We start from the raw sequence: 12,214 nt of genomic DNA on the forward strand, positions 1-12,214 counted from the left end.
CTTGCAATCGCCCAAGAAATCGGCGCAAGGAAAGAAGAGGCATTATGTAAAGGAAACCTAGGAACTGTATTTAAACATTTGGGTGAATATGTAAAAGCGAAGGATTACTACGAGAAAGCACTAACAATCCATAAAGAAATGGGTAATAGAGGAGGTGAAGCTTCTTGCTATGGGAACCTCGGCGCTTTGTTTCTCTCTCTTGGAGAATGTGTCGAGGCACAACATTATTTCGAAAAAGACGTGGGGATAAGAAGAGAAATTGGAGACAAAAGAGCGGAGGTCACGTCGTACATAAATGTCGGAAATGTGTTTTTCAGTCTTGGAAAATACAAGAAGGCTGACGAAATTTTCAAAAAGCGCTTTCAACTTCAAAACTACCTAGTTACAGACAGGGAGAAGCAGGATCTTACAGTATGATTGGACGCATTCATCGCGTTATTGGCGACCACCAAACGGCCAAAGAATACTTCGAGAAGGCTATGTCAATCAGTGAAGAATTCGGGGACAAGAAAGGATTGGCAAGAGATTATGAACACCTGGGAAGTTTATGCATCTCCCTCAGTCAAAACGTCAAAGCTAAAGAATATCTTGAGAGGGCACTTTCCATCAGCAGAGAGATTCGTGACGGCAAAAAAGAGTTCTTGATTCTTTGCAGACTTACAAACGTTTCAATTTTGGAAGGAGCTGTTTTAGATGCATTTGCATGTCTTTTTACGAACATTCAGAATTGCGAGGAATTGCGTGGTGCTGTTGGGGACAGCGATCAATTTAAGATATGTTTTGCACAACAGTGTGTTTTCCCGTACTGGATTCTCAGTGAAATGTTTCGTTTGGCTGAAGACTATAATCAGGCACTCTGCGTTTTAGAGCTCGGAAGAACCCGGGCCTTAACCGACTCACTGTCAGTCCAGTACTCATTAGCAAACCAAGTGTCCACTGATTTCCAATCCTGGACCGGCATTGAAAATGTCATGGACAAACAGAGGAAAAGTACTTGCCTCTACATCTCGTATACACCTCGAAATTTGGTTCTGTGGATTTTGAAGAGAAACGGTGTCTTCAAAATCCACGAAAGAGAATTCAGTGATGTAATGCAGGGCGGATTATTGAGAACGTGGGATGAGTTTTTTGCTGAAAGCTTTCGACAGTTTGGCGTTTTGTCCAAAGGAAGTCATGAGGATCGCTATTCGTATGAGAATCAAACGAAAGATTTGTCAACTGAGGGAGGTAATTTCGCTTCTTTTCGACCTATAGAGGAGGACGAAGACCAGGAACCTGACCCAAAGCTACGTTTGTATTATGACATGATCATTGCTCCTATTGCTGACTTCCTTGAAGAGCCCAACATCATCATCGTTCCAGATCGTCAGTTGTATCGGGTGCCATTTGCAGCTTTACAGGCAAAGAATGGGAAATTTTTATCCGAGATGTTTAGGATTCGCTTCGTACCATCGTTGACGACTCTTAAACTCATTCAGGACAGTCCAGATGATTACCACAGTCAAACCGGTGCATTGATTGTTGGTGATCCTGAAGTTGGTGAAGTCATTTATAAGGGTCGCCGCAAAGTAATACCACCATTGCCTTGTGCACGAAGGGAAGCAGAGATGATTGGGCGACTGCTGAACATCGAGCCTTTGATAGGACAACAAGCAACCAAGAGGGCCGTTCTTCAGAGGATCAAATCCGTGAGTTTGATACATCTAGCAGCACATGGTAACGTAGACAGAGGAGAAATTGCACTTGCACCTCTCCGTCCCATTCACCATACTCCAAGAGATGAAGAGTTTGTTTTATCAATGACTGACATATCTCAAGTTAAGCTGCGAGCAAAACTTGTAGTTCTGAGTTGTTGTCACAGTGCACAAGGACAGATCAGAACTGAGGGAGTGGTTGGCATTGCTCGTGCGTTTTTAGGATCCGGTGCACGTTCAGTGTTGGTGGCACTATGGGCCTTGGAAGACAGTACAACAGAGCAGTTGATGAAGTGCTTCTACGCACACCTTGCACGTGGTGAAAGTGCTAGTGAATCTCTTCACCAGGCTATGAAGTGGATGAGACGTAATGGGTTTTCCCTAGTGAGCCAATGGGCACCCTTCATGCTGATTGGAGATGATGTGACTTTTGATTTTAGAGTAATTTTCGGGGGAAAAGTCTAAGATTTCTTAAAGTTTCTCCTGAGACTTTTCTGAAATGCTTCAACATTTAGCAATCATGCACATTTTAAGAGGTTTAGTGTAACCAAGACGGTAGCATTTTGCTCGTGTCGCACAACTAGCTGACCAATTTGTTTTAAGTGAGCCTAAAAGCAAAAGCACGTACAAAGAGTCATGAGAAGAGGAAGGTACGATGTTAGGTTAGGGATTTGATTCACATTTCATGGAATGATTTTGAAGTATCAGCAACATGCAACGTTAAGACAATTTAGTCTCATCAGTAGAGATACTGACAGTTACCTAACTGAAAAAAACCCGGCGCTTTTGCATGATCAGTGTAAATAAAAGAGGATGAAAGAAACGGAACTCAGAATGTTTTGTTTGTTTATTCATTGCGGTTATGTTTCATATTCTCTTTGCAAATAAATTTAACTCTAACCCTCCCCTTGTGGGGAGGCAGTACACCCGGGACAACTGTGGAGGGAGTCGTGGATAAAGATGTCGCATTCCATGCAAAAGAACTGTGCACATTGAGGGCAAGAATATATCTGCAAGAAAACAAACGTAATACTCGTATCAAGATGATTTAATTTTAACAACTGAGTTGATATTATAAATTGGCCACCGTAAAGAGTTTCTAAGCTGACGTTTCAAACGTTAATCCTTCGTCAGAGCGAAATTGCACGTAAATCGGTCAAAACATTCGGCCATTCAAAAAGCACTTTTCCAAACACATCGCCTTCGGAAGCAGTGTGGGTTTGAGGTCTGGGGTTCGATTCATCGTAGGAACTCGTGACAAGACGAATGACATCTTTTTTACAGTGCAAATTACTTCGGTTATTGTACTTTCTTATGAAGTCACGCCAGAATGTATTTTGCGAAAAGTCTTGTACAAGCTTTTTTTTCTGCTGGATAGCAACAAATGGACATTAATCGTATGTATCTATCAAGATTTATTACTGTTTAGTACACCTCTGTGAAAAATGACAGTGGGAATCCGCTCGACTGTGATCGTTATTGTGCCCTCCTCCTTCAACCGCAAGGAAGGAGTGAAGCTTTTCTGGATATTTTTCAACGAACAGCTATGCTGGTCTGTTCAATAATTCAATAATCAACAACATCAAAGAGTCACAAAACAAACGAAAGGAAAAGATAAGACAACCGTGAAGACAACTTCGCGATAACAAAAACCACAACGGCATCGATCACAATCACATTAAATCACACGAACAAAAGGAAAACAGCTAATTACATGAAAATTGCTCACCGTTTGTTCTGTAAACGCTCTTTGGCAGGCGAAGCAATAATTGTGTCTATACAGATTAAAAAAGAAAAAAACCTGAAAACGACATCGAGGTTATAACAGAATCTTGCATTATTCAAATAATTTGAAAAAGATCGTTAAATGCTGTTCTTAGGGGTGAATCGGGAGGGAATGACACAATAACGTGATTTTCAGTTGTGTGCTTAAAGTCTTTCACTTTTGACACGCTCCGCGATTCGTCTGAAGAATGCAAACAAGGGCAAACATAAAACCAACTGCAACTAAGTCACTTGTGATTTTCCTCGCTCGAGGTCGTTTAGGTGTGTTAAAACCCAGTTTTTAGAGTCTCTTTGTGCTGGTAATCTTTGTTCTTGTTAGCTGTTTTGATGACTTTGGTTTCACAACACGCAATGTAAAAGAGCTGTGGCCCCAAGGGAACCAAAGATACGGACGTCTCATAAAATTTATCAGTCCATCAACTCAGACTAACAAATAGCAATGAGCAACGGTTGAATACTTTTTAAAAAGGTCAAAACCATGTCATGCACTATGCAGATCACATTGAGATCGATTATAAAACTTCACCCATTTGGCATTCTGACCGCTACACGAAGTGCAGAATTGAAATCAGACCTTGATCTACTCAATTTGCGTCGTTACCTCAACAGTGTATTTTACCTGGGTAAGCTTTGTCCATCCACAGGAGTTGACAAATCTGTTTCAGTGAACTGAGGAAGCGGGAATAAGTGCTGATACGAACGAGCCAAATGAGGAGCAGACACAAGCGTTAGACCTGTAAAACACATGCCACATTACTATTAGTATTCCAGTAAAATATAACAATTCTCGAATGTCCAAAGACTTTTCCATGTCTTTTCTACCATGGTAGAAGAAATTTAAAAGTTCTATCAAATCACATTGCACAAGCAGAACTGATTTACCCCGCGAAGGACACCGTTCTCACATGTTCTTAAAGTTGTGTGGTAAAGTATTTCAGTAAATCAAGGTTAAAAAATTTCCATAAGCATTTGAGTTAATTGTCCTGTTAGACCACAGTTTTACAGCTCTTTTACTTTTATTTAATAATACTTTTCAAAAAAAAAAACAAAACAAAAAAAAGCAAAATAAAGATGCACTCAAATGACCCTCAGCCAGGGTATGGCCCAGGTATGTTCTTAGTGTGTTCTTAAAATTTTGGTTAATCTTAGCCTGAATGTTTTTTTAAAAAAAATAGTGTATCAGCGTTGCGTGGTTCACTCCTCAAAAATACATGCTGATTCATCAAGATATTATTACCCTCTCTGCGTCGATACCTACGAGAGCCATTTTACCTCTGTCTAAACAATGGGTCCTCATAGAAAGTAATTGATTTCTTAAAATGGGAACTCACCACAAACTTTGCACTCTACGGGCAGGTCACAGTACTTGCTCTTACACTAAAAAATGGTTGAAAAAAAGGAGAATCAGTATTTGCCATCCCTTATCGTGCAGCTTTGGAAATAAGAGGGAATGAAAAGGCTCATCATACCTGCGGACAGAAGTATCCTGATGTGCTAAGTCCTTTAACACCGTTACTATCCAAATGACTACAAAAAATACAACAAAATACCAATCAAATGGATGAATGATAAGTATTCTAAAACATTGTAAAAATATCATTGAAAACCTGTGCAGTAATGCGCTTTTTGGATGCCAAAAAGAGAAAAGAAAAGATAGAAAGGAAAATCTTCTTCAATCTATCCCAGTTTTAGTAGAATGAATCATACATGAATGTTATTAATCCTCTTAAATGAGATTCAACCAAATCGAACCATAGTATTATGTGAGGTTCTTGGACCATTTAGTTCCAACCGTTTCTCCTAGTGGGTGAAGGAAGTACTTACTACGACTTGAGTGTAATCCCCGTGAAATAATGAATAAAGTGCAGTGCATGGCTGCAATAGCATGTTTGGAGTAAACTTGAGGATGTTAATTAATGCCCCTTTGAGGCATCAGCCCTTAATTAAACCACTATTATTTCTCTGTACTTCTTACATGAAATTGTGCAAGTCGTGACAAATAGGGCACGCGGGAAACACTCAAATTACGTAATAATTATATGTATTACCACATGCACAAGGATGGTGGTCCGCTTGAAAGATGCTGTGGGAAACCTGGGTACAATTTCAGAAGAGACCGGAAATCAACCATTCTATTGTGGATTCACTACAAATGAGCATTTCTTCTAGACGTTTGCTGGGCTAAAGGTTCATGGGGATTTTCACTTTTCACTTATCACATTAATGTATCATACATATCCTCATTAAGACGACTCTTACAGCAAATGTGAAGCACAGTACAGTGTATGTACATGTAAAGCATTTCAAAACGGTATGCAATGATTTAGACATCAACAATACTTACCCATTCGAATCAAAGCAGCTTCTGTATCAGTCTACAACAAATTAAGAACAACTCAAAAATATTCTTGAAATAAAGCTGTACAGATGAAAAAACTTTGAACCCTGGAGTAACAGTTGAATTTAAAGGGCTACCATTCGGGAGAGAGAAGAACTGTTAGACCCCTGATGATATCTTCTTCTTAGGTTTGACAGACTATGGGTCATGGTGACGAACAACAGTACTTTTTGTAACTTCCCAATGAATAACTAGCTCATTAACAACAAGGGTTTTTTTTACATAGAAAAACAGGTCAGAAGACCACACTGAAGTTAAATGAACAGGCCCACCTGAATATCTCACCCTACAGGTGTTTGGTTGTTAGGCATGAACAACGATTTCAGATACAAAAAGTACATTAATATTTTTCTTCATTCCTGTTAATAAGACTGTAGATGTAACAGTGAGTACTGATAAATCTGTCATTCTCATGGAAACAATCAAACAGTTTGAAAAGGTTTTCTATCATTATGATACTTCAAGACCAAATAGCTTTGCAGTTTTTGGATTCATGGAGTTCCTCTCTTGAACAACAAAAATACATTTGTAAAATAAAATTGGTTTCAGTGTTAACAACAGCACTGAAGGATTTATCAATATCCCTGTGCATACCTTAGCCACAGGTGGTGTAACATGCTGCATTAATAATTCACGGTAATGTCTTTCATCCAGAATAACACCATAACTCCCTAAAAAAAAGTTAACACAGCCAAGTTCAATGGATTTTCAAAAGTGTTTCATCCAGAATAACACCATAACTCCCTAAGAAATGCTAACCCAGCCAAGTTCAATGGATTCTTTACATCAGATTTGTTAAGAACGGCGCAGAGCAATTGTGCAAATCTTGCATTAAAATAAATTCAATGACTTTTTGAGAAACCATAAATCCTCATAGAAACAGCTCTAATTTTAGCTTTTAAAGCCTTTAAATAGATGACAATGGCTGCTATTTTCTATTCTGGAATTGAAATCATCATATCAAGATTCATCATTCAGCAAAGTTTTGAGAAAATGTAAAAGTGTAGAGTCAGAGCCACCTTACAATAAGAACAGCTAACCTAACCTACCCTTTACCTATAATGCCAAAATTAAATAGTTTTCTTTAATGAGGTTGTGGCCTTGCCGTAGTGACATCTGGCATCAGTGAAAAAGATCCTGAACTGATAACTAATTATAAATCTACATGATACCAATCTTGAGGAAAAAGACAAAAATCCTGGTTGTATTCATCCATCAACCAATATATTGTGTCAAATAAGGAAGCTTTTTTGAGCCTTTCAAGGTTTTTGTTTTGAGAGATCAGGAACTTATATTGTGCATATGCCATTTTTAATGGAAAAAGGCCTCAATATCATCAATGAAAAACAGATTACCAACCTTGTGTTTCAGCACAAACTGTTCTACAAACACGTACTTCTGCGGCCAAGCCTATGATAGAACACCTTATATTTTGTTGCTGAAGAGTCTGAGAAGAAAATGGTCAACAAGTCAAAAGTCAAGCAAATTAACTTGTAAGGATGAAAAAAAAAAAAAAAAAATACCCATTTACACATCTAGAAGAATGCCAGTCCTTACATGAACAGTCTCCAAGACATCTCCTGGGTCACATGATGTAAGGCTTCCAAACAGAATAAGTATTTCGCGACTGGCATGGCCAGGCATATGTCTATAAATATAAAAAAAGTGTTTCTCATCTTTACACATTCCACCAATCCACTTTCAATCTCCTTAGCTTTAGAAGTCTGCATAGCAAGCAAGTGCTTACTAACCTGAATGCAGTGATGAAGCTGATACACTGAATTAGAAAGATAAAGGAGAGCCTGAAGCAGGTATGATCATTGTGGCCTCATGACTGAACATTCTCTTAACAGAAAATAAGCCTGTCATGCAGGTTCAGAGGTTTCAGTCTGTTTTTGTCTTCCTAAATGCGTATAAGGTGCTTTTGCATCATTGAAATCCAACTGGGCTTCTCATATTTCTTAAATCACTACAGTTTTGTAAAACCATCCACGAAATTACTCACCTCAGTGACTGAACAGCAGATTCCATGGCATTCTGCAGTGATGGTTCTCCTTGGCAAGGTTTAGCAGCAGCTTTTTGGAGAGTGCCAATGTGAACTTGTGGATTACCTGGGTGTGAAACATAACATTTAGTGCACTTGTCACTCCAGAGATAGAAGAGATAAAACCATATATCTCACTGGCATCATTGCTGAGTTATCATCAAAAAAACAATTTAATTATTGTACATATGTATATCAAAATTTCTGTCAATTTCTTTGTACTTGTCTTCAAAAATCACAAAATGCTCTTGTTTATAACTTTATTTCACCTAATTTGTTTTTTTAAAAAAGGGGGTAAGTTTCTAAAGAAACTGTGGTGCTGCATCTGTTAGGGTAAATTCATCATCAACTCAGTTGATGATGAAACTTGGCCACCTGATGTTTCAAGTATTAGCCCTTTGTCATTTGCTCTGATGAAGGGCTAAAGCTTGAAACATTTGCTTTGGAATCTTTTTACAGGGGCCAATTTGGATTATGAACTCAGTTGGACAAAATAAATTATATTGTAATTTAATTTTGGTTACAATCAATAATTGTTTTCTTGTCTCCCAGGGTCAATTACGATAATCTGAATATGACTAATGTCAGAGTATTAATGATTGTAAAAAATGAAGTCAGCAAAGGTTATCTTCAGTTGTCCTACCACTCAGTTCTGTGAGTTTCTCAGCTCTCTTGTTTCTGGTCACAATAATTCCAATCTGCAACCGAAGATTTAACACTGATAACACTGGCTCTTAATTCATCAAAATCAGATGTATCACCTTGAAGAAAAATAATACTTTACCTGTGAAATAGGATTCTGATCAAAGTACTCAGTGACAAAACTTTCCAAGAGCTGTTAGAAAAGAGATTATATTGGTTCAAGATCACTGTCAATAATGACTAACTTTACATTGAATATCTCTGAAATAGGCAAAACCAAACTAGGGCATCGCATATTATTTTCAACTCTCAAAATGTCTCTAATAGTTAACTCAGGTACCTTGACAGAACATGCGAGGCGTGAAGGTTTTAAATCTGCTTCTTCCATTGCTCTGGACATATCCACAATGATAAACAAGTGCCTCATCTAAAATTATGATAAAAAATGCAATTCTCACATTATAAAATTGAGATATTTTTAACATTCTGAGAGGTCTTGAATTAATACCTCTCCATTAAAATGTCATTAATATCCAAAATTCAGATGAAATTCACTTGCACTGAATAATTCAAAGTGGCTTCACCTACAGTCAAAGTTTTAACCCTTTCATTCCTGTGAGTGACCAAGACAGAATTTCTCCTTACTATATCTATACAATATCATGCAGACAAGTGATGAGAATAAAGAAAAATATCAATAATAGGATTGCTAATTGATCCAATACCAAATTCTCCAAACTTACAAAATGAGAATCATTTGGTAGACAGTAAGGAGAATTACTAATGAGATCTTGGGAGTTAAAGGGTTGGAGACATTTGGAGACGATCTTGAATGTCTTTTTGTTCCTCTCATCAACCCAAAAATAATTTCATGTTATACTTTTAAATGGCAGAGATAAAATTTCTTAATGATTTCTGGGAAATACCTCTCCTTCAAGAATGAACATGTATCATTATTTCAATCAATTTAGAGAATGAAGAATAGATATTCTTAATGTGTCTGTAAGCTTTAATGTATTCTATTTACCACCTAATACATACCATCCCAAGTCGAATGTTGCTACTTCTTCCCATAACTCTGAAAAATTTCACAACAGTAAAACATTTAGTCAGACTCACAGTTGTAAATGTTTACTTATTCTCAAAGTCTCATTCAAGAGAACTTGAACGTTTATTTCTTTATTTCTCATCTGTTTGTTTCATCAATCACTTTTTCATTGTCATTTTAAAAGTGTAATTTAGTGGATTCTTTGCTGTAAATTGTTTTAAGAAATCTTAATCTTATACATACAACTGAAAGACTGAATAATTGGATCCTAATTGGCTGGCTTGGAAAGCAGTGCAATTCTCTAACCATCCATTGATTACTCTTTAACTTTTACATGAACATACAATTCATTTGAATACCCTCTTCCACTACATGTAAAGATGGTATTATGTACAAATTGAAAGGGGAAGAACTAGAAGAAAGAAAAAGAAGAATAACAAGAAAAAAATAGAAAAACAGAAACTACACTACAAAGATTCAGAGATGTTTGGTTATGCACCAATGAGTTCAAATTTCTAATCTGATGTTTTTTGTAAAGTTTTTGTTCCACCTCCTTCTTTTGGTCCTGTGTGAAATTTCATCCACCACTGTTTGAAGAGAACCTTCGGCATCTTCTTGAATAACTTCCCTGGGCAATCAAAAACAAGTATTTACGAGTATACCATACTGAATGCTGGTTCTCATGTAGTATGTCTGAAGTTTTGGTTACTCGGGTTTATTTCAATATATGGTTTTATAGAACACCAAAAATCAAGCCATGCAACAACATGTAGCCATATAACTTGTTGCAGTTGATAGATTTAATGCTGCTGAATGATGATAGTGATGATGACAAAAACATCTATACTGTTAAAGTTATACTAAGATTTCCACCCACCCCACTACTTTGTTATGCAGATGGTAGGATAAATAAAAAAAAAATGTCGAAAAAATAGATTTTCTTTAGGACCAGGACTTTGTTGTGCTAAAGTATGATGCTGTGCAGAGATCTTCCCAAAGTTATTTCATTTAATTGATAGACAAACTTTATTCCGTTTTTGCCTTCCTCAAAATTGATTTGTCAGTTAAGCAGCTCGGAAATTTGAGTGTAGTAAAACGAGCAAGGTAATTAATAGGCTAGGAAAAGAGAGCCGAGATCAGACAGAGAAAAAAAACAGGAGAGGCCATGCATAATTTCGCGCAAATGAGGCAATCCCGAGCATGTACTTAAAAAAAAAATAACTGCAAAGGCTTGGGACGTGCGCACATAAATACATATGCAAACGATTCGTAAAAATAAGGCAGATATAAATATTAGGATATCACACTAAACATACCACGTTCTTTCGTACTGATTTAACCAGCGGTAACCTCCTGATTCCTCCTCGTTCGCCATCTTTATTTTGCACCTGCAATTATCAGTGTGCAGCGGTTTATTTGTGGCACGTTTATTCCTTTGTAGGTTGAGTGTGTTGGACGGAATGCCTGTCATTTGACAACTGATGAGAGACATGCATGAGAGTTTAGCTTTCGATCTATTTCCTTTATTTAATAGGGAATGACATAACTAAGAGTCGAACTTTGCTGTGAACGTCACAGCCCCACCGAAAGAACGGTTCGAGTGATTTTTTTGCCACAAAACGCACTATCCTTGCACAACCGTTAGTTTTACGCGCAAATGATATTTATTTGCGTTTATAACTTTGGAAAAAAAAACTCAAAAGACGCGATAAAAGAGACAAAAAATAAAAGAAGAGAACGAAATTTATATGAACCGTTGACTTATCACCAAGATCTCAGGATTCCCAATGTTATACTAGGAGTCCTTAAATCAAGGTTCTGTCGGGCGGCACAACCTGTGTAAGAATTCTTGGTAGGAACTATTACCAGTGTTCCAGGAGACTCTGTACATCGTCATTTCTCTCTGCTTTTCGTGTAGGAACTATCTCTTGTTTTTTTTATTTTTCGCTCGCAGAATGTAAAATACATACTTAACCAGCATGAGAGGCGAACCCTATATCTCGTGGGAGATGCGATATTAATCAGTCGTGCGGATGAAAATCTCCTAAAGAACATGTAAAGCATTCTGTTGCAGGCCTTCATCGCACATGTGGCTTGTTGGTCGGTGAAAGCAAACTGAAACATTCGCCAAAGTGCACTATATCCTGCATGGGCCACATTAAATTTTCAAGGTTTGTATTTCTTTTTTTGTTATTCAGCTGTTTCCTATAAAGTTAAGCTTTTCATTGCTTCATGAGATTTCAATCTGAAAACCACCCTTAATGATAAAACTTATGCTCTGCGCTCTTATTTCATTCTCAAAATTTTTACCCACAATTTAAATGTGATGCTGGAGAACATTCGTCACATACAATGTCTTGCAGGGAGCTCAGATCCTCAACTGCTCCTCGCGTAACTAATACTGCGTCACCTGAGAGGTTCGTTCACACGGCTCTTACTTGGTGTAGGAGACACAGTTGACGTTAAGGTGCCGTTCACACTCACTGAGCAAGTGACGCTTTCATGAATGGATATTTAATCAATTTTTCCACTTTTCGCCAGACTCGAGTGTGGAATGTCATTGAAATGTATATCTTGCGTGCGACAAATGCAATGTTTAAACC

At 37.5% G+C, this 12,214-nt stretch overlaps 2 protein-coding genes across 2 annotated transcripts; one reads left to right on the forward strand and one right to left on the reverse strand.

The window, feature by feature from the left end:
• The first annotated feature begins 305 nt into the window (after nucleotides 1–305).
• Nucleotides 306–2,297, forward strand: LOC113683553 (tetratricopeptide repeat protein 28-like). Its single transcript, XM_027200806.2, has one exon. The coding sequence runs from the start codon at nucleotides 414–416 to the stop codon at nucleotides 2,157–2,159; it is 1,746 nt and encodes a 581-aa protein (XP_027056607.2). The 5' UTR covers nucleotides 306–413; the 3' UTR covers nucleotides 2,160–2,297.
• A 226-nt stretch (nucleotides 2,298–2,523) lies between these two features.
• On the reverse strand, nucleotides 2,524–11,014 carry LOC113683499 (general transcription factor IIH subunit 2). The gene is made up of 17 exons (XM_027200748.2): nucleotides 10,928–11,014; nucleotides 10,162–10,239; nucleotides 9,605–9,641; nucleotides 8,904–8,990; nucleotides 8,706–8,756; nucleotides 8,565–8,619; nucleotides 7,883–7,988; nucleotides 7,435–7,525; nucleotides 7,237–7,324; nucleotides 6,472–6,548; nucleotides 5,824–5,854; nucleotides 5,528–5,573; nucleotides 4,949–5,006; nucleotides 4,811–4,856; nucleotides 4,099–4,213; nucleotides 3,424–3,469; nucleotides 2,524–2,704 (listed from the first exon to the last, which is right to left on the reverse strand). The coding sequence occupies exons 1-17, from the start codon at nucleotides 10,984–10,986 to the stop codon at nucleotides 2,591–2,593; spliced, it is 1,185 nt and encodes a 394-aa protein (XP_027056549.2). The 5' UTR covers nucleotides 10,987–11,014; the 3' UTR covers nucleotides 2,524–2,590.
• Between the last annotated feature and the right edge of the window lie 1,200 nt (nucleotides 11,015–12,214).

The sequence above is a fragment of the Pocillopora damicornis genome, chromosome 4 (genome assembly GCF_964200805.1).
Source record: "Pocillopora damicornis chromosome 4, jaPocDami1.2, whole genome shotgun sequence".
Lineage (NCBI taxonomy): Eukaryota > Metazoa > Cnidaria > Anthozoa > Scleractinia > Pocilloporidae > Pocillopora > Pocillopora damicornis.

Bases quoted from the DNA above. Each gene is read 5' to 3' on its own strand.
- LOC113683553 (XM_027200806.2), top strand. From the start codon at position 414: ATGATTGGACGCATTCATCGCGTTATTGGCGACCACCAAACGGCCAAA.
- LOC113683499 (XM_027200748.2), bottom strand. From the start codon at position 10,986: ATGGCGAACGAGGAGGAATCAGGAGGTTACCGCTGGTTAAATCAGTAC. The intron at 8,991-9,604 runs GTATGTATTAGG...TCATAATTTTAG, and splicing joins GCAACATTCGACTTGGGATG to ATGAGGCACTTGTTTATCAT. The intron at 5,574-5,823 runs GTAAGTATTGTT...AATTGTACCCAG, and splicing joins AGCTGCTTTGATTCGAATGG to GTTTCCCACAGCATCTTTCA.